At 44.3% G+C, this 23347-nt stretch overlaps 1 protein-coding gene across 1 annotated transcript in view; it reads right to left on the bottom strand.

The window, feature by feature from the left end:
• NSMCE2 (NSE2 (MMS21) homolog, SMC5-SMC6 complex SUMO ligase) overlaps window positions 1–23347 on the bottom strand; it is a 200765-nt gene that overhangs the window by 98325 nt on the left and 79093 nt on the right. The window contains exon 4 of the mRNA XM_073679878.1: window positions 2127–2280. Within this exon, the coding sequence (XP_073535979.1) occupies window positions 2127–2280 (154 nt within the window). The remainder of the gene's footprint in view (window positions 1–2126; window positions 2281–23347) is intronic.

Raw genomic sequence — 23347 nt, 5'->3', positions numbered from 1 at the left:
ATGTGCATTTTTTTCTGCTAATTGCTGAACATCGTTCGCCTCCCTTATTTATAGAATTTCTTCCTTTCACGTTTCCGTGGCTTTCAGAGAATAAACATCTCAGGAAGCAGATAAAACATCGGCCCTGAGCCGCGGCAATGTGTGATCACACAACAGACACACTGACATTTTTGGCGCAGGATGGATAGCATTAACCTTTTCAGGTCGGGACAAACTTAGTTATTTATTTTTTGTTCATTCTCACATTTTGGATCACAAAACTCCCTTTCTCACAGTGTTAAAAGATAGCATTAAGGAGGAGGTTATATACATATCTCCTCAGAATGGAGAGGGGAGAAAGCATTTATGTTATCAGAGAGGGAAGAGAAAACAGGTTGTGGATAAGGTGGAAAGCACAGGAAGAGAAAATATGGGTTACATTTCTTCTACATTTTTTGTTGGTTTAACAGAGAGAAAAAAATCATGTCATTTTTTTAAGCCATTTACCAATCAATGTAAATCATCTTTTCACTGTACTGTAAGGCTATGTGCCCACGATGCAGAAATGCTCAGGATTTTTTCCTGAGCATTTCTGCATCTCCCTGGCCAAAAAAAACACATGCGGATTGTGCATGCGGATTGTGCATGCGGATTGTACATGCGGATTGTACATGAGTTTTCCTGCCAGGGACAAGCGGATGTGAAGCGTTCTTCACATGCATTTCTGCATGCGGGTTGACAAGCGCTTCCCAAGCGATTTTAGCATCACTTGGAAAGTGCTTGTCAACTTGGTCACACTATATAAATCCATGCAAACGGCATGGATTTATATAGTGTGACCGTAAAGGATGGTAAAAAATAAAAAATACTTACCTTCTGATGGCCCCCGGTGTCTTGATTCCCTCCGTTCTCCCTTGCCGGCAGCGGTACACTGAAGGACCTGCCGACATCAGCGTCGCGTGACAAGTCACATGACTATGACATCAGCGCAGGTCCTTCAGTCCACTGCGATCTGCCGGCAAGTGAAGACAAGGAGAGCGGAGGCCGCCAGAAGGTAAATATAATCTTTATTTTTTATTTTATTCTTTTTTTCACAGTTTTCTATGGTACCCGGGTCCGGAGGAGAGTCTCCTGTCCTCCACACCCGGGTACCATCCGCACATTAGAAAGCGTGCATTTCGCATGTCCTTATCTAGTGAAGTGGAATCCATGCGTTCTAATGCAAGTCAATGGCGGCGAAAACGCAGCGCTTCCACAAAATAATTGGTAGTGCTGCGTTTTTTTCCGCAATGATAATCCGCAGCGGAAATTTCTGCAGCATGTGCACAGCACATGCGGATTATCATTGGGGGACATGGCAGACCTTCTACCATGCGGTTTTTAAGCGTTTTTGCCGCATCGTGGGCACACAGCCTAAGGGTTGTTACAATTACAGAGATACCAATTATGTCTGTTATTTGCTGAACTAAGATGTTTTATTTAAATATTATTAAATTATTTTAGCAATTTTATAGAAAGAAAAAAAATTCTCTGACTTTTATTTGCCCTCTAGAATAAAGGTACAAAGAAATGCAGTGCTATACAGCGATGTATCTCTATGTACCAGTACAATCTGCCTGTAATGAAGCAAAATACAATGCACATTTAAATAGAGAAAATGCTCTTATACTTGACAGTACAGCCTGTGACTCCTAGCTTTTGCGGCTACCTCTAATGATACAGGTTGGGGGTTCAAAACCCAGGAGGATCACACTTCACGAAAACATTACCCTGACCTCCTAGGACAGTTTCCTCAAATCGGTACTGTCCCGCTAGGTCCAGGACGGTTGGGAGCTATAGAGTTTTTAATGAGATATAGCGCGGCTCTTTTCTCCTGTATGTAATCACAGTAGATGCTTGCGGTGAGATCAGTGAGGAGAGCAGGGTTGTCTGTTATTACATGTCTCACTGGAGAAAACTTATTCGGACGTTCTCTAGGGACGTGTTCTTTTTTGCCCCTGTATGACGCCTCCTGCTTATGATTGATTGTCAAATTTTCTCAGAGACTAAGCTGACGCCCCCTTGAACAGAATATATAACTGAATATACAACAGAATATATAGCAGAGCTACATGGATATAAAAAAAATAAAAATCTGTCTTTCTTACTTTGCTTCTTAAGGTCTCTGAGTTGTTGTTCAAACTGGAGGAATTTATCAGTTTTCTTCAAATCTTCATCAGTATTCTTTCGCTGAAGGTCCTCGTAGGCGGCTTGTACGAGCTGCCTTAATTCTGGGATCTCCTCAGGGGGGTGTCTTCTGACCTGCAGAGCAGAAAAATTATTTGATGAAACCGTAGGTGTGACATAAAAAAAAAAACTATAATAATGGTGATGATAAATGATGGTGGGGTTACACTCATTTCTTATCAAAGGGAAAATATCCAATATCCGTAGCCAATAGAGATGAGTGAAACTATTCGCAGGACGCTAGCACAGCGGCCAAAATCACTACTGGAGCCCAGTCCAGGGGTAACGTTAGGTGTGTGTCCCACCAGGCCAGCTAATCAAAAGAGGAGCTGCGGATGCTGTCCGGTAGTAGGCAGGTTCACATGCCTCCCCGTCCAGCGGCCACACAATACTGATCGGACCTGAGAATTTATTTTCTCATCGCTAGTAGCAAATAGAAATTTATCATTTTCATTTCGATCTATCTACAGTTGCAAACAAAAGTATTCAGACCCAAATTAGATTTTTTTAGTAAAATTTATAAACTTTCTGCTGTTTGCAATAAACCAATGAAACAAGAACAATGTAAATAGATCAACATAATTAATATAATCAAAGATTTCTCCAAATTCACAAAAAAAAAGCCACTTTTACTGACTCCTGCAGTCTCGACATTATTCACCCCTTCATGATTAGTGTCTTTAGAACTAATTAGAGCTCTTCTGGCTGTTATGACCTGCTGCAAACATGATGCGTAGCCAGACACCATTTTCTGGCAGCGTTCTTGACAAATCAGAGCCTAGTATTTTGGGGTTTGCTACAACCGCCTTCTTCGCATCTCCCCAAAGATTTTCTATGGGGTTCAAGTCAGGCAACTGTCATGGCCACTCCAGAATCTTCCAAGACTTCTGACACCAACGATTGATGGACTTTGAGGTATGCTTAGGATCATTGTCCTATTGGATGGTCCAATAATGCCCATTCAGCTTCCTCACAGAAGGAATGATGATTTCTCCTTGGATTTCCTGATACTTTATGAAATCCATCTTGCCCTCCCCACGTTGCAGGTTTAAAGTGCTATAGGAAGTAAAGAAGCCTCAAAGCATCTCTGTGCCACTGCCATGCTTCCATTCAAGCATCACTTAGCCACCGTCATGTTTCTCTGTAGGCATCACAGAGCCACCGCCATGCTGCACTGTAGACATCATCCTAGTCACCGACAAGCTTAACTGTAAGTATCACCAAACCACCACCATGCTTCACTATAGAAATCTCAGAGTCACATCCATGCTTCACTGTAGGAATCATATAGCCACCCCCATGCTTCACTGTAGGCATTACCGAGCCACCTCCATGCTTCACTGTAGGCATTACCGAGCCACCGCCATGCTTCACTGTACACACAGACAAAATTGATGGTACCCTTCTGTTAAAATAAGAAAAAAAACACAATGGTCACTGCAATAACTTGAAAGTGACAAATCTAATTTTCAATTTAAATTTACTGAATATCAACGAATGTCAATCAGACTTTGCTTTGAATTGTGTTTCAACAAAAGTAAACAAAGAACAAATAAATGAAACCAGCCTGGACAAAAATGATTGTATCCTTAACCTAATATTTTGTTGCACAGGCAATCACTACAAACAATTTCTGTAACTCTCGATAAGACTTCTTTCCCTGTCCATAGGTTTTTTTTCCCAACTCCCAGTGAGCAAACTGTTCCACTGTCTTAGGTATGAATGGGCTTTCTCCAGACTGCAGGTCTCAGCTCCTTCCACTGATGTTCAATGGTATTTAGATCAGGGCTCATAGAAGTCGCTTCAGAATAGTCCAATGCTTTGCTCTTATCCATTCTTGGAATTTTTTTAGCTGTGTGTTTGGGGTCATTATCCTGTTGGTGGAGCCATGACCTGCGACTCAGACTACGTTTTCTGACAATGGACAGCATATTTCTCTCCAGGATGCCTTGACAGTCTTAAGATTTCATTGTATCTTGCACAGATTCAAAACCCCCTGTGCCAGGTGCAGCAAAGCTGCCACAAAACATAACAGAGCCTCCACCATGTGTCACAGTAGGTACAACGTTCTTTTCTTAGTTTCATTTTTCCCATCTGTGAACTTAGAGCTGATGTGACACCAAAAAGCTCCAGTTTTGTCTCATCTTTACAAAGGACATTATCCCTGAAGCTTATGGTTTGTCAATCATGTATTTTAGCAAATTCCAGCCTCGCTTTTTATGATTTACTTTCAACAGTAGTTTCCTCCTTGGTCGTCTTCCATGAAGTCCACTTTGACAAAGACAGCGACGGATGGTGTGATCTGGCACTGATGGATCCGGACCTTGGAGTTCACCTCTAATCTATTTGGAAGTTGTTCTGGTCTCTTTGATTACTATTTGTTTGATCTGTCTCTTCAATTTGTCATCAGTTTTCCTCTTGCGGCTACGTCCAGGGATGTCGGCTACAGTCCCATACACCGTAAACGTCTGAATAACATGTGCAGCTGTAGTAACAGGAACATCAAGCTGTTTGGAGATGGTCTCATATCCTTTACGTTTAATATGTTTGTATATAATATTCTTTCGAATCTCTTGAGACAACTCTCCCCTTTGCTTTCTTTGGTCCATGCTGATTATTAAACACCAGGATAACAAACAGCACAGTGACTACTTTTCACCCTTTAAATAGGCGACCAACTGATTAGTTTGCAGACACCTGTGATGCTAATTACAGGACACCATTGTTTGACATATCCCTATAGTCAAATTATTTTTCAATCTTCTCTAGGGGTACCATAATTTTTATCCAAGTCATTTTCATTAGTTTTTTTTTTTTATATTTCTGTTGAACCATAATTCACAAGCAATGTCTAATTCTCATTAGTTGATATTCAATAAATTTAAAATTGAAAATTATTTTTGTCAGTGTCAAGTTATTTTTGTGACCATCGTGGGTTTTTCATACTTTAGCAGAAGGGTATCAACAATTTTGTCCATGTGTGTATAGCAGGTAGGGTGATCTTTTCAGCAGATGCTTCATTCTTCCTCCTCCAGACATACCAACCCAAGCCCTAAAAAGCTCCTGTTATGGTTCATCGCTCCACAGACCACAATCCCCAAACCTATGTGCCTTATGTCCTTTGAACTTGTGAAATCTGTATCCATCTGCATCTCTAGGAAGAGTTCATGATTTTATATTTTTTGAGGATATTTTTCCTTGTTGGTGCAAGGCAGCGAGGTTTTCCCATATTTGTACTGCTCTCTTGACATAGCCATATTTCTAACATGGAATCAAACATCACAGTCAATGAACCCCTCGCCAGTCCAGGTATTTGATAAGTCTCATTACAAGGAAACTTGATGAAGAAGTTTTTATGGTGAGAAGAGCTGTAGTTTTTTTTTTCTGTGGCTTTTTTGACAAACATGTATGTAATCATTACACTATTTTTTTATTAGATTTATGGGGAGGGAATCGCCATTTCCTACACCATTTGCTGATAATCATAAATATTCTCTTGACTTGATTATAAGGGTTAGGATTACAGGGATAACAGATATAAACATGTCATTTACTGGTTTGTGACATTTATTTAAGTGTAATAAAAATGTGATTATTGTAATTGTTCTGCATGGTTTTTCAGAAATTTTATATAAAAATAATTTCTGATTTTTATTTTACCCCTAAGATACTGGTATATAGTGATATTTGTCTATATACCAGTACATTATACATGTAAGGAAGAATACTATTTAGATCTTTAGGCAGCGAAAATCCACCAATACCTAGCAGTGCAGCCAGTGTTTCACTACTAAAGTTTCTGACTGTCATGCTACTGGTTGTGAGATTGAATCCCAGGAAAAAACACACATTAAGAAAAGCAAATAATTCATTAACTATAGATAATGGTTTCTACTGAGCACTAGAGTTGGTCCTAATCGACTTGCAAGACCCTAAGAACCGCTTCCTACTTTCCGACATCTGCGGCTGTTCCTTTGATTAGCTGGCCTGGCACAACGACATAAATGTGGTGTGATGCACATGTGATGTCGCTCCAAGCCGGCTACTCAAAAGAAGAGCTGCAGCTGCCGGAAGGTAAGAGGTGGTTCTCGGAGTTCCCATCCAGTGGCCAAAGATTACTGACGTGACCGCTTCACTGGCTCCAGGTAATGGATTTGTACAGACTTTACTGAGAAGAGACACGTGCTGTGGCCCCTCCTCCACTGCTGGGGCCCCTCCCTTAATGAATGCCTTGTCCCGACTAAAGAACATGCAATGCAACGGAGCCCTCCTCCTCATGGTCAATTGAGCAGCTGAACTGGCGGCACATGTGGTACGTCCGCCATCTGGTTCTATCAATCCTATAACTATCCTTCTCTCTATCTAGAGATACAAAAATGAACTAACAGATCATAATATTTATCTCATATCTGTGTATATACATACACACACACACATATATATATTGTAAGGCAGCGCTCGTCATCATACTGGGGGTAACTCGCTTCGCTGTGTCAATCAATGCACACGTGCAATGTCTTTACGTTTTTCACACAGTGTTGCAGTTTATTATGGCACTTCATAAACCGCTGTTCACACACAGTTCATCTTAGTCTGCCACCGGCAGGTTTACACACATAAACAATTCATGAGCCAAGTGGCACACCGGCCCACTTGCTCCAGGGTACAGCTTACGGCAAAGTAATAAAGTAGCAATGTTCATATCACAATGTCCATATAGCACCGGGTATTACCTTTGCCGGGTATAGCTGTCTCAGTCCGTTACTCTGCCACCACTGTGGCTCTGCGGCTTCCCAGGTAGGGGTCTCCAGCCGTCGTTCCGTCTAAGGCTACTGGTATGTCTCCACTCACATCCAGCCTGCGCCTTTCAGGACTCTTCCACAAACCGGCTTTCCCTCAAAGGCCACTGACATCCATGCATCGGATCCAGGCTTGGCCTTTCAGGCTGCCAGGCTTCACTCTCGGCCTCACTAGGCCTCTCACAAACGGTATCACGGTATCCCACACACATGGGGAACAGGCCTCACGCCTCACACCGAACACACCTGTCTCAAATTAAGCAGGTTTATATATGCTGTGCACAGACAGCCACATACTGACAGGACCTTGCTGATGTCACAGTCATGTGATCAGTCAGCTGTGTGTATAGGTCCTGTGTGCTGTCCCAGTCATGTATACAGAGCTTTACTGTGCATGCAGGACCTGGGTGATGTCACAGTCATGTGACCAGTCAGATAAAGGGGAAGGTACATGGTCCGGTAAGCACATCCTGGACCATTTACAGTAATGCTAGCAACCTACTGCATTACATATCCCCCCCCTCTGTTCAAACTTGTGGGGTTGAACACATAATATACACAATAACATTATAACCCCCAGCTCACATATAGACCATGAACTTTACAATTGTGCTACTCAGCCCCTGGAACCTTAGTCAATGACATTAGCCCATTCCTTAGGGACCTACCATTTATCACTGTCACTGACTTCGTCAGGTCACCTTTCCGGGTCGTAACTTTGTCAGGTCTCCCCCGCTCCCAGCGGTCAATACAGCAGCGCAACTCGCATGCCCCGGTATCTAAGGTCCGGTTCGACTCCGTACTGTCCCGTCCTCTATTGGGTCGTTTGTATGGGCTGCTCAAACCGGAGTTACTGGAGGTCTCACTACCTCTAAACCCACGCCCACTACTCTCAGGACATCCTAAAAGGTCCCTAACTTCAGCTGTAGCTGTTCTGTTATTTAGGGGGCCCTTTCTCTGTCGGGTCTCACTATTTCTAGACGGCTTCCATCTTCTGCTGCTCAGATGATGCTGTCTATCTACTCGCAGTCTAGCGAGATTCAATTGTTCTACCTCCTGCAGGTAGGTCACTCGGTACTCAATCAGCATGCGTATATATTCTAGGCTTTCTTCTGTTCCTACAGCGGAGAAGGACACCATGCCGTCTTCGTCTGGTATCCAGTCCTGTTGATCACGTGGACTGCTTACTCTCATCACACCAGACTTTTTGACCATCATCTGCATGGCTCGACCGCTTCTCCCAATGAGCTTTCTCACCAGAACATGAGGCACCCGGATGACCTCTTCACGCATACTGTGAGCTTTCCTCCTAAGCTCCAGTTGTCTAACGGCTTGCTCCGTCTTCAACCGGAGAAACCGCTTCGTGCGAATACATCGCCAGTGCATATCACTTAGGATCGCCACCCTCTTCACTGTGACTTCGGTCGTGGACAGGACCACCAGCTGTTTAGCTTCTGAGGTCAAGTACACCTTACAGGCTCCCACAGCCTTCTTAAACTCTTCATGCACGGACTCACGGGTGCTTTCTTCCCTCAAGTCCTCGGGTACATCTACGAGGCACTTGTACCGAGACGTTTCGATCTCACCAGTGGTTTCCAGACGATCAACCAGCTCAGGTTTCAGGGACAACTGACTTCCAGCTTCTTCACCCTGGACGCTTCCCCTGAGCTGACTCACAGCTACCACTTCACAACTTTTCGTCTTGACCACCTCCACTTCACCTTTATCTTCCAACACCATACTTTTAGCTCTCCTCAGGTCCACCTTCTCAGGGTCTAAGGGAGTAAGTGCAACTTGTTTGCCTTTTCCCTTCTCCAAGGAGACCTCGTTCACCACGTGACACTTTGCTAGGCAACCTTTGAGCTCTAAAACTTCTCCTTCCAGCTCAGTTACTCGCCTCTCAGCGGCCCGTCTCTGAAGCTCTTCCTGCTTCAACTGCTCTTCCAGCAGCAGAGCTCTCTCAGACCTCTCCGTCTGCCCACTCGGCTCTCAATAGCCAGTCTCTCACGCTTCTCTTGCGTCCACTGGGTTTGTAGCAACTCCTTGAGCTCCCTGATCTCGGCTCTTACTTCCACCGAATCATCCAAGCTCGCATCACTCGAGGAGGTATCTGTTTCACACCTCCCCTCACCAGCGGCCAACTCCTGGCCCTGGTCTGTGGCTTCTCTGACGGACTCCTCCATCTTTTTCCGCTCAGCTTCCATCTTGCTGACTGTTTCTTTAAGGCACGTCTCCGCCCTCTGGAGAGTATCACAGGACATCTGTAGCTCCTTCACCTGAGCTTCCAGATCTAGGGTCTTTCCCCGGAGACCATCATTCTCCTCACGGGTGTCTTGCAGAGTGGTCTCAACCACTTGGCGCACTTGCTCTGCACCCGCCTTATCCTCCTCTAGTTTTTCCTTCACCTTGAGGAGATCCTCATAATCTCTCTTACTCTGTTGCAGTTCCCTACTGCGTTCACCACACGCCTTCTTGGAGTCACACAGCTCCTGGTTGAGCTGTTTGCGCAGTCGTTCTAGGATTTGTTCACGTCCAGAAACACCATCCTGCCGCGCCTCCTTCTCAAGCTTCAACTGCAAAACTTCTTCCTTGATTTTGCGGCGGTCCTCCTTAATTGCGTAGAACATTTCCTTCCAATGGTTAATTTCCGCGTTGCTTCCCTCCACGTCTCGCTGCCAGTTCCTCATAACCTGGTATATTTTCTGCTGTTCAGACTCCAGGTTCAGCTGGTCTGCGGACACGTCACTCTGACACTGTTGCCTGATAGGCTCCAGTTCCTGGTCATGACTGGCCACCTTCTCTTTCGGGGCTGTCAGATCCTGATCCGTCAGTCTCAGTACCGTACCGGAGGTTGCTACTGGAAACGTCACCTCCTCTTCTACCTCTAATGGAGGATCCACACTTGAAGCATAGGCACACAGTACTACATTCTTTTTATTTTCATTTTCAGCCAAGTCTACAGGAGCAACCGTTTTGTGGCCCTTGCGCCGTCTACGAGATGGGGACTCTCTCACCTCGTCTAGCCCCTCCTGACTGAACTCACTTTTTACTTTCATAGTGTCACAGTCAGCTACGGGGTCTGTGTCACTACCCATGGTGTTGTGGACTAACAGGTCACCTCCCACTTTGACGTCACCCCCTTCTACTGAAGTTACCACGTTATCAACGGTCACATTGTCATTTTTAGGAGGCACCAACCCACCACCAGTAACAATTTTCAGTTTTCTACACTCCATACTCTTGTGAAAATCCGCCCCTTTTTTAGACTCCGCCCCCTTTTTAACAACCACACCGGCAGGGTAATTTTTACACAAAAAATCAGCAGTAGTCTTAGGACTCAGTTCACAACATCTCTTACCACCTCCCCGGGCACTCTGGGACAACACTGGCGCCCCCGGAGAGTCTATAGAATGGTCCACTGCCGCCATTCCATATGGTGCCCACAGCTCCTGCGGTTCCTGCACCATGTCCAGTAAAAGTTTCCCAAATACCTGCTCCGGTCCCAACCGGCCCTTCAACCGCTCAATAGCTCCAGACAGATCTGCTGCTTTGCTCACAGCCATCGCGGTACACTGTTCACACTAGCACTTCATCGCTCTCCCGGAAAATTTTCGTGGCCCCACCAAGCCACCGTAAAACCGGATTTGAGTGCGATGAGAATCTTCGCAACCCCGCCGAGTTGCCGCAAGATGCTTTATACTTCGTGAGCCCCGCCGAGCCACAGCAAACCAGGTTTGAGTGCGACGCCAATCTTCGCAACCCCGCCGAGTTGCCGCAAGATGCTTTATCCACACTCGTCGTCCTGTTCCGTTGCCCCTAGCAACCGGGGTTGTCGTTGCCACTAGAAACCGGGCTGCCGTTGCCCGCATTCTCCACCATATGTAAGGCAGCGCTCGTCATCATACTGGGGGTAACTCGCTTCGCTGTGTCAATCAATGCACACGTGCAATGTCTTTACGTTTTTCACACAGTGTTGCAGTTTATTATGGCACTTCATAAACCGCTGTTCACACACAGTTCATCTTAGTCCGCCACCGGCAGGTTTACACACATAAACAATTCATGAGCCAAGTGGCACACCGGCCCACTTGCTCCAGGGTACAGCTTACGGCAAAGTAATAAAGTAGCAATGTTCATATCACAATGTCCATATAGCACCGGGTATTACCTTTGCCGGGTATAGCTGTCTCAGTCCGTTACTCTGCCACCACTGTGGCTCTGCGGCTTCCCAGGTAGGGGTCTCCAGCCGTCGTTCCGTCTAAGGCTACTGGTATGTCTCCACTCACATCCAGCCTGCGCCTTTCAGGACTCTTCCACAAACCGGCTTTCCCTCAAAGGCCACTGACATCCATGCATCGGATCCAGGCTTGGCCTTTCAGGCTGCCAGGCTTCACTCTCGGCCTCACTAGGCCTCTCACAAACGGTATCACGGTATCCCACACACATGGGGAACAGGCCTCACGCCTCACACCGAACACACCTGTCTCAAATTAAGCAGGTTTATATATGCTGTGCACAGACAGCCACATACTGACAGGACCTTGCTGATGTCACAGTCATGTGATCAGTCAGCTGTGTGTATAGGTCCTGTGTGCTGTCCCAGTCATGTATACAGAGCTTTACTGTGCATGCAGGACCTGGGTGATGTCACAGTCATGTGACCAGTCAGATAAAGGGGAAGGTACATGGTACGGTAAGCACATCCTGGACCATTTACAGTAATGCTAGCAACCTACTGCATTACAATATATACATATATATGTGTGTGTGTGTGTGTGTGTATGTATGTTCATGTACATATACACAGTACAGACCAAAAGTTTGGACACACCCTCTCATTTAAAGATTTTTCTGTATTTTCATTACTATGAAGATCGTACATTCACACTGAAGGCATCAAAACTATGAATTAACACATGTGGAATTATATACTTAACAAAAAAGTGTGAAACAACTGAAAATATGTCTTATATTCTAGGTTCTTCAAAGTAGCCACCTTTTGCTTTGATGACTGCTTTGCACACTCTTGGCATTCTCTTGATGAGCTTCAAGAGGTAGTCACCGGAAATGGTCTTCCAACAATCTTGAAGGAGTTCCCAGAGATGCTTAGCACTTGTTGGCCCTTTTGCCTTCACTCTGCGGTCCAGCTCACCCCAAACCATCTCGATTGGGTTCAGGTCTGGTGACTGTGGAGGCCAGGTCACCTGGCGTAGCACCCAATCACTCTCCTTCTTGGTCAAATAGTCCTTACACAGCCTGGAGGTGTGTTTGGGGTCATTGTCCTGTTGAAAAATAAATGATGGTCCAACTAAACGCAAACCGGATGGAATAGCATGCCGCTGCAAGATGCTGTGGTAGCCATGCTGGTTCAGTATGCCTTCAATTTGGAATAAATCCCCAACAGTGTCACCAGCAAAGCACCCCCACACCATCACACCTCCTCCTCCATGCTTCACGGTGGGAACCAGGCATGTAGAGTCCATCCGTTCACCTTTTCTGCGTCGCACAAAGACACGGTGGTTGGAACCAAAGATCTCAAATTTGGACTCATCAGACCAAAGCACAGATTTCCACTGGTCTAATGTCCATTCCTTGTGTTCTTTAGCCCAAACAAGTCTCTTCTGCTTGTTGTCTGTCCTTAGCAGTGGTTTCCTAGCAGCTATTTTACCATGAAGGCCTGCTGCACAAAGTCTCCTCTTAACAGTTGTTGAAGAGATGTGTCTGCTGCTAGAACTCTGTGTGGCATTGACCTGGTCTCTAATCTGAGCTGCTGTTAACCTGCGATTTTTGAGGCTGGTGACTCGGATAAACTTATCCTCAGAAGCAGAGGTGACTCTTGGTCTTCCTTTCCTGGGGCGGTCCTCATGTGAGCCAGTTTCTTTGTAGCGCTTGATGGTTTTTGCAACTGCACTTGGGGACACATTCAAAGTTTGCCCAATTTTTCGCACTGACTGACCTTCATTTCTTAAAGTAATGATGGCCACTCATTTTTCTTTACTTAGCTGCTTTTTTCTTGCCATAATACAAATTCTAACAGTCTATTCAGTAGGACTATCAGCTGTGTATCCACCAGACTTCTGCACAACACAACTGATGGTCCCACCCGCATTTATAAGGCAAGAAATCCCACTTATTAAACCTGACAGGGCACACCTGTGAAGTGAAAACCATTTCCGGTGACTACCTCTTGAAGCTCATCAACAGAATACCAAGAGTGTGCAAAGCAGTCATCAAAGCAAAAGGTGGCTACTTTGAAGAACCTAGAATATAAGACATATTTTCAGTTGTTTCACACTTTTTTGTTAAGTATATAATTCCACATGTGTTAATTCATAGTTTTGATGCCTTCAGTGTGAATGTACAATTTTCATAGTCCTGAAAATACAGAAAAATCTTTAAATGAGAAGATGTGTCCAAACTTTTGGTCTGTACTGTACATAGCTATCTATCTACTTTATGAGTCTAGCCAGTGAAAAAAAAAGAATAAATCATAATTTGCTGGTCAGTGGTGGTCCGACTCCTGGTACCTGCACTGGTCGGTAGAACAGGGAATTTATATCCCAGTTTCAAAATGGAGCTTCAGCTTGGATGCCCAATGGCCGCTCCATTCATTCACTATAGGGTTGGCAAAAAAAGCTGAGTTTGGTCGGGCATGCGCACCGCTACTCCATTGTTTTTATAATTATTTATCAGTCTTTGGCTCGATCTCGAGCCATGGTGACTATGGATGAACGATCTGTAGGAAGACTGATCTTGTGCTAGCATAGGTAGGTCCACCATGGTCTTCCTCTACGCCTTGTTCTTTCTATTCCTTCGACCACTATGTCCTGCACCATTGTAATGAGGATAAACGGGTCCCTTTCTGCCGATCAGTGTGGGTCCTAGCGGTCAGACCAACACCGATCAACGAGTTATCACCCATCCTGTGGATAGGTGATAACTTTTTTTCACTGGACAACCCCTTTAATATCCATCATCTCTCATAAGTTTCTCACCATCGATCCATCTAATCTCCATCACACCTGCGTCCTGAAGTCCTGACCGTGTGACAGCGGGCAGCGCTCAGCATCTGGGATTATTTCATTACACAATCCCCTATGGTGGACATGGTACGGCCTCGGCTATTGTCTGTGTGTTTTGGCACATACAGACATGACTTGTTCCAGTGTAGCTGCTACCACAAAGCCCATGTTCGCATATAATCAATTAAGACATGTTAGTTTTAGATCGCAATAAACCCCCAGAGCTCAGATCATAACAATGAATAACGCAATGTGTTTTCATATTAAAATAAGTGTCATGTTCGGCCGCGGGTATGCCAGAGGTGAACAGATACACTATACTTCTTCTTAATAAAGGAGGACACTATACATAAAATTATAAAAAACACTATACTACTTCTTAATAAAGGAGGACACTATACATAAAATTATAAAAAAAACAGAAATTAAAGTGCTCCCTTTTTCTGGAAAGAAACACATGGATCTAACAGACCAAAAAATACGGTTTGTGTAAAGGTACAATAATAATATAAAAGAGTACATTACACACACATCTGCCATATTTAGGAAAGATGGGTGGCATCTGTGATTATATATAAAAGACTAGCGAAACGTCTCTTGGTATAGCCAAGCAACTCTCAACGGTTGGGCCAAATTTGTAGCATTTTTGGTCCACATATAAAATAAAAAAGGAGAACATTGAGGCCCCAACTAACATAAGTGAAGAAAAAAAATGTTTAAAAGAAAAATACTTTATTTTCACAGCCGCTCCTTTTGTTCTCTGGGTCTGGTCTACATGAGATCATAAGAACAACATAATCTTGTTTCCGACATCGCAGAACTCGACAGCCAGAGAAAAGTGCACCGGGTCCGGCATGTGGAAACCACTTCCTTTTATCTTTACGGAGGAAGGAAGAAAATGTCGGGTCCAATTAATAAACAACCAGAAGCCGCAGGGATTGCGTGGAGAGAGCCAGAGGCGCCAGGATGCACGCAGCTCATGACATTGTCCCCGACAAAGAGCAATTCAATTCCATTACCAGTTCGCAGACAGGAGAGCTAATTGGCTCGCTCATTATTATTTACAATTGTCGGCGTTAATTTATCACGCTTTGAAAAAAATATATATATTTTAATGACAAGTGGAGAAAATTAAATCACGTGCAGGGGGGAAAAAGGGTAAAGCTGAAATCTGTACAATCAGGCTTTCTACCTTCTGGCGCTGAGTGTACTGTAAAGAGCAAAGACACGAAATTCATGGGAAGAGATAGAGACGACGCCGGGCACCACTTATACTGCAAGTGTGTCCTTCTTTTCGCCCTCACTTTATAAGGCTATATATGGTTTCCATTGCTTTTCAAAGAGTATGATGGCTGCTGCCCGCCAAGGTACAGTGTAATACAAAGGAATTGTGCCCAACGGCAGTGGTTGCCATTCATGGCCTCAATGGATGGGGTCCGTCATAGCATCCCATAGAAGGGCAACTTGAGAAGAAACCCACCGCTTCCATCATGTTCATTAGCCTTAAACAGCATTTTCCAGGGTTAAAATATTGATTACCAGATTGGTGATGGTCCAACACCTGGCACCCCAACCGGTCAGCTGTTCTCATCTCCAGCAGCGACTCGAAGTAAATGGATAAGTCATCAATATCTATAACATTATCTTCTGCTATGGGTTACTGTACGCGGGAACAAATTATGGACACTTACTTTCCTCCAAGTTTCCTTTGGAACTTATAGAAACAGAAGAGTCATGTACTCGGCCATCTCCATCAGCCACATAGACTTTGATCACCACTCCATTCAAACACGTTCTCACTGCGGTCGTGCAATGAGTTGGCGCTCAGGACCCTTATTGTAGTGATGGGTGGGAATCACTTACCCTTACTTTCCCTAATTAACCATCACCCAAACAGTTTTCTGCCCTATGTGACCACCTACAGGCATCACAGAGCTCTTCCTAGATCCTGTTGATGGTTCACTACTACGTCAGAATCATCCTCAGACGATGGCAGCGTATTCCTAGAATCCTATACCCTCTTCCAACGTTGTGACAGAAGATCCTTCAAGTTTTCAAAAGCTACAGTAGAAAAATTCCACTCAAACCAGCCGTCTCTGCATGTTTTTTGGATCAGGTTTGAGTGGTTCCAAAAAGCAAAGATTAGCGACAGTGTTGGTGGAGACTCCAAAGACGACTGTTAATCATCTGATGGGTTTCTCCTAGGTGCCCTGAGAAATGGCCAATTGTATATCCCATATTAGGCCTACCAGACCATCACCAAAAGGGGACAGACAGCTCCCATGGAGGAGAGATGTCTGGCTATAATGTTATCTGCTGCCAGGCAGCTTTACCACTACTGTACAAAGTTGGACAACAAAGCCATAATCGCACATACGGCCAAGAGTTGTTACGTGAGACTACCTCAGAGAACCTCGTTAAGCGTCAAGTAACATGTAATTCAAACTAGATATTTCTGTGATGTAATTATGAAAAAAAATAGAAGCTAGTGGCATAAAGTCCTTGCCGGCAGAAAGGAATACACAGAAAGCTTAGCAATGCACTTCTAAGAAAAAGCAGCACAAACACTAAAAGGTAACAGGGAACAGGTAGTAACCCAACACCGGGGAAGAAACCGGCGAGACGTGAAATGAGCAGAGAGCTGATCCACACTGCTCTAAAGCCATTAGATTTCCCTGTAAATGGAAAAATACTGCAAGTAATAAGCTGCAATTCACATGGAACTCAAAGTAGCATTAAACTTATCTCCAATTTCGCAAAAATTAAGATGGACTTTCAATAGTTTTATTGGAAAAAAAAAAATATTCTATAACCCAAACCTATTAACTTTTTAAAAAGTTGCAAAATTTGGTACAATTCCACTCCAAGTCTCCCTGATGTATTTTTGAGTATGCCAATATTATGGAGCAATTTTTACACCCTTTTGCCAAATATGCTAATTTTGGCACCAAAAACTTGCAAACACAGTTCAAGACAGGAAAAAAAAAAAAAGACCTTAGTCCTCAGAAAATTGATGAATCGCATGCACCGTTTTGAAGAATTTGGAGCCAAAAATGGCAACTAATATCACAAAAGGAAAAAGGAAAGCGATTTAAGGTGATGAATCTGGGCCAATAGATCTTCACTTGCACTGCAAAATTTTTGGGTAGAGATTGTAATCTACGTCTTTTCCATTGTAGAAATAGAAATGCTTCAGCCAAATTTTTTTTCCCCACTTTAGGATAAAAGAAGAGTTTTTGAAAAGGGTTTTCCAGGATTACAATTTTTCTACTTTATGTTTTTTTTGCGGAGCTTAAAAACAACACATTTGTGGCTGATCCGGTGATGCCTGTCCTCTGCTGCAGCCGCTCTTTGTTGTGATCATGATTGACAACACAGCACATCACTGCTGCAGCCGATCCCTGAGCTCAGCATTCTTTAATCATATAAATAGGTATGGCAACTGAACCCAGGGACTGGCGGCAGTGATGTCACCGCTGCAGACTATCAAAAAAGACCAGGGGTGGCAGCAGCTCAGATACATTACTGGAGCAGCAATGGACAGGTATAGCAGCTTTGGGAATTTTTAACCTTCCAAAAACCAGTGAATAAAAATATTTCAATCATGTAAAACCCCTTTAAGGTTGTGAAAGAGAGAAATGTCTTCAGTATTTTTAAGTCTACTATGTAGGAAAAAGTGGACTGCAACCATGTGAAGACACGGGGTCTTCCATGGGAGTAATACTATTCAGACAACACATGGTGAGGGTAAAAGACTGTGGCAATACTTTATTGAACCACAAAGCGGACAATAAACACAGAACAGTCCCAGCAAATACCCAAGATGGTACAACATTACACAGTCTCACCCTCCCGCTGACCCACCTGGGATAGAACAGCTGCGACTTTGGGACTTCCAGGGTCAACTACCTCAACCAGTGGCCCCCCGCTTCTGGCGGGCCCCCACAGACAGAAGGTAGCGGCAAGCTTAGGAAGCTGCTAGTCCATTGAGGTACAAGGCCAGGAGACCCGAGGGACCCACCTTGGCCTATCCAAAAGTTTCCATGGGGCCAGATGACAGTCTGGTGTCCCAATCTGGTTCTCCAAATGTCTCCATGGGTTCCAGGCGACCGGAGGGTCCCACCTGGCAACCCCAAACATATCCATGGGACCAGGTGACTTCATGGTCCCAACCTGGTCTCATCAAATGTATCCATGGGCTCTTTGATGGTCAATGGAGCAGATCTGTATCTTTCCAGTCAGGGCCATATGCCCAATCCAAATCTGTGTCTCTTTGGTTAAAGCCATGCTTCCAAGCTGATGGTCTCAGAGAGACTACCTTTGATTCTCCCTGTAAAGTCTCTTTCCAATTTCTGTCTCAAGTCTCCCTGCTACAGAAGTATATCTCCTTTAGAAGTACACATCCACAGGTCAAAAGGAGTAAGGGAGGGCATTACTCACTGGGCACAGGTCTCATTGCTAGAGCTAATCAATTTACATAGCTGGTATCGCAGGGGCTTTTTTAAATAAACATCATTGTTTCCAAACGAAGAGAAGTAAGCATTCAGTTTCATACAAATACTGGTCTGTCCTTCTTGACCAGCCACAGAAATACACCTACATTTACAAGTCAGTCAACACAAAGATAATCGTGTATTTCTCTTGGATTAACAAATCTAAACGTCTGGCTAATTAAGATTATAAACTGTATCGTCACAAACCATTTTTAACCCCTCAAGGAAATGGCCATTTTTTAATTTTTTGCACTTTTGTTTTTTCCTCCCCACCTTCCAAGAGACATAATTTTTTTTCTAACGCCATAGCCCTATGAGATCTTGTTTTTTTTAGGAGTCATTGTTTTGAAAGGTACCTGAAAAAAGTGAAAAAAATCCAACAGAAATAAAAAAAATATGAATTTCCTCCTTTTATTTTGAGGGACGAAGAAGGCAGAGGGTTTAGTTTTTAAAGCTGTCCCTGAGCAGTAGAATTGACCTGGCAACATGGCTCTCCAGGTCAGTATGATTTAGGCCATGCCAAACTTGAGTTGTGCTTTTTTTTTTTAAATTATTTTACAGGTGTGACGGATCCGCACCTCGCCACCCTGCCTGACATCAATATTATATCAGCAGGATCACATGGTAAGGTCTATTCCCTTGCACCAATGTGACGTTCTGCTCCCCTCGGGGACATGTAAGGTCAGCTTGGCACAGTTTTACACATACATCTCCTATCTAAACGGGCCCAGGAAGACAAAGGAAGTGAGAAAAGGTGGCCCACACACACAACCACTGACATGGCATCATACTCGCTCACACCCTGACAAGCTGAGAGGCCCCTTTCACTAGCCCCAGTAAAAGAACGTTATCAACCCAGTAGAATTGCCACCAGTTCCTGTTCGATGTAAGCCCAGTCCATTATCGGGATTATAGCGGGCTTGAAACCAGTCCAGATATCATGGAAAGTTAAACAGAGAAACGGACGCGTGGATTCGTGGATCGAGATAAAAGAGCAGCCCAAGGTTAAATTAAATATTTAATCACCTTAGGGGCACACTAAACAATACACTATATACACAAGGGTTATACATATATAATGGTCACATATGCAAACACAAGAGTGACAGGACAAAAGATATAAGTAGAATTTAAGACAGTTATTAGTCAGATGGAAAGCCAGTTTGTGGGGGAGGGGCTACCACATAAGAGGCTGCGGACCCCTCTGTTCCTGGACTTCTCCCCAAACGATATGTTGTCGTGACCGCTTCGGAAAAACGACTAGGCCATGCTTTGCAGGAGAACTTAACCCCTTGGTGTCACTCCCCCTTCCCTGGAGGTTGCTGAATTTCCCACAACTTATGAAAGATCATAACTCCTTTCTAGACGGTCTTAGTGTGGCGGCTCTTGAGCTATCGGATCCGGCTAGGCCCCTGTTACACGTGGAGACTGAACACAGTTTGGCTACCTGGTTGCTAGTGGCTGCTTTACATATTTACCAATTCCTATGTGCTAGAACGGGTCGAGACACTGGATTGTGTACGGATCGGTCTGGGGCTCTCAAATATACACGATGTAAAGTTAGGGCATAAAATAAGTCCATATTCTCCTTATGAAATCATAGCTGATTCAGATCGCATGGCATCCATATAGCAAGCCAGCCCTTTGTCCTGAGCTGAGTTGGCTCAAGGTCTGATATCTGTCACTCACAGCCTTTGAGGCTGGGTCCCCCTGTTGAACTCGAATTCCTGTCAGTGCTGGACAGAGGTAGAAGTTTAATAATAACAGGCAAAGTAGGATACAAATGATTGATATGGAATCATTGTACATCACAGCTGGCACCCATGCTGTATGGGGCAGGCTCAGCTCTTGAGTCCTTGCCATATTGTGATCGCGCGCCTCCGACACACAGGTATGGCACACGTTGTCAAAGGATCGATATATATCTGCAATGCATCTAAATGGTGTGCATACACGTTATGGCTGAAAGCTTATTTGGCCAAGTTATTCCTGCCAAACCACTACACAAATGTAGACACAATCCACAGCCAGAAACTTCTGGTGATGGTTTACCTGCCTTGAAAAAAAAAAAAGAATCGGGTTTGTTGAAAACCAACGTTCCAGATCCTTCAGTCTCCTGACATGTCGTGAGGATAAAGAAACTCTAATACATGATAGGTGATAGGTAGAGAAGAGAGAATCGATTCGCAGGACTCCGGTCAACAGACCAGGTCAGTAATCTGTGACTGCAACCATACGCCTTATCTCTGCGTACTTCTCCGCTCAGGGTTATAGAGAGGGTTCCTAATTAGAAGACCCTGCCTAAGATGTTCATTTATTAAGAAACCATGGCTTAAAGAAGAACTCTTGTACGAGAATGAAGATAGATCTGCTTCTCACAAGCACGGCAGGCAGGAGGAGTTATGTAGAGAATTTACTTAAATGCTTGGAATAGTGCACATGCGAGCACATTCCCACCCTTCCTGATGTTTACATGGCACGACTTTCCCTATAGATCTTGCGGAGAGGAAGCCTTCCTTGGAAGTTCTAAGAATTCGGCTTCTGAACTCTTTTGTATGGAAATAAGCCGGAAAAATAAAGTTCCGCGTCTTCCCATGCAGCCAGAAATAACCGCTTGCTCGGACTGTTGATGTCCTGAGCGACCTATGTGTTTGCCCCCACTGTGGTATGACGATAACACAAAAAAAGAGGTCCCGCTTAGATGATCGCCCTGAAGAGGAAGCAAACGTTTCCTGTTTTCCTGCCAGTCAGGCGATGAGAAAGTTTTTTTCCTCGTGAATTCGAACAGATCGTTAAGGACATTCAGACTGCAGATGATGGAGGGAAATGTGCAACCGAAAGTCCTGTGTTTCCTGAAACAAACCCGGCACCGTGACTAATAATGTCACAGCTGCATGGTCAGCTCCGGGTCCTTTATACCCAAGTGTCTGCCATAAATTTGCATAAAAACATGACGGCTTAGTTCACAGAGAGGGCAAGGTGGACCAATGCCTAGCCTAACCTCGCAAGTATCATTTTATTAATCAGCCAGGACATTAAAAACTTCTAATATATTGTGAAGGCCCTGCTCATGCCTCGAAAACAGCTCTGATCCATCAAGACCTGGACTCCATGAGAGGCACCAAAAAATGTTAGCAACAGATTCTTTAACTCCTGTAAACTGCTCGGTGTGGCCTCTTTGGATTGGATTTGTTTTTCCAGTACTTCCCACAAATTATTTATCAGATTGAGTTTGGGAATTGGGAGACAAGTCATCAGCTTGATCTCTTTGTCATGTTCCTCCACCATTTCAGATCAGTTTAGGTAATATCGCTACTTGGTCCGTACAATGTCCAGGTAGAAGGTACGCGTCACATCCACATAAATGCCAGGATTCAAGGTTTCACAGCATGGGTTTGCCTCATCCCGTCTCCGCCGGCTTGTCTTCTTCCCATCGGCATCCCGGTGTCATTGTTTCCCTAGATAAGTGATGCACACCCAACCCAGCCATCCATATAGAACAAAGCGTGGTCCATCACACCGGCCCATCTTCTCCAATGCTCCATGGTCTAGTTCTGTTGCTCCCATGCCCATTATAAACACTTTTGGCAGTGGACAGAGGCCAGCATAGCTACTCTGACCGGCCTGCAGCATGACCAGCAGGAACTTTTTTAGAAATCTGTGTTACAGTAGCTCCTCTGCAGCATTGAACCTATTGGGCTAGTCTTTGCTCCTGTGGTAATACAGTAAGGGCTGTGAAGTCAGTCGGTATCCATTTTGGTGGAGTTGGTATAAAATGGACCGACCCCGATTCCTAAAAAATATAATAAAGTGGGTACAGTAGTACAATGTAGGATGTGCTGTAAATTTTTTCAAAAGAATTTGGGAAAATTCTGAAATGTCCTATAAATGTCTGTTCTGTTCCTGATCTAAGGATCTCGGCTTTTAGTTGAGATGAATCTGTGCTGCACTTTATGTACACGCTGAGTAGTGAGGCCGTGCTGAGGAGTCAGAGTCGGGGAAATTGAGGAGTCGGAGGTTTGGCTTACCGACTCCACAGCCCTGATTACAATGAGTCATGGGCACCCATGATTTCGCTGGTTGACTGGTGGTTCCCTTGACCACTTTTGGTAGGCATTAACCACTGCATAATGGGAACACCTCACAAGACCTGAGATCTACTGTGGACACCTCACTACAAGACCAACCTTATAGCGGTGAACCACCTCAAGACCTGACATCTACTGTGGACACCTCACTACAAGACATGCCGTATAGCGGTGAACCACCTCAAGACCGGCCATATACTGTGAACGTCTCACAAGACTTGACATATAAAAGGGAACACCCCGCAAGACCCCTCGTAAAAGATATGCTATGACACAGCTGTCCAGCTATCAAAATTTGGCCTTTCCAAAGTTGTCGAGACCCTCAAGCTTGTCTATTTATTCTGTTATCAACACATTAAGTTCAAGAAGTAACTGTAAATTAATTAATTTGATTGAGGTGAACAATCCCATATTTCCGTTGGATACAATCACAAATTACATCTAATAGAAATACAAGGCTGAAAGAATCCCAAAAATCAGGCAGCCAAGGACCTACGGTCTTATAATTTTGCTGTTGTCGAATAGAAGACGTAATTCGTACAACCATATGGTGCGTGTACTTTCCATTCTGTGTTATGGTTGCAATTCCTAGTCTGAACACGGCTCTCCTGACTAACAACATCTTGTATGCCTATGGTGCGGTCACTTCACGTCAGGAGACCTGTGGTCGGGGTGGGATTTGCAGCTGTGGCCATCGGGGATCCCACATGCAGATTTTGTTGCCATTTTTGAGCCAAAGA

This window comes from Phyllobates terribilis, unplaced genomic scaffold (assembly GCF_046119375.1).
Source record: "Phyllobates terribilis strain yellow unplaced genomic scaffold, ASM4611937v1 Scaffold_4__5_contigs__length_816908805, whole genome shotgun sequence".
In the NCBI taxonomy this organism is placed as follows: Eukaryota; Metazoa; Chordata; class Amphibia; order Anura; family Dendrobatidae; genus Phyllobates; species Phyllobates terribilis.
This window is presented reverse-complemented; position numbering and strand designations above follow the sequence as displayed.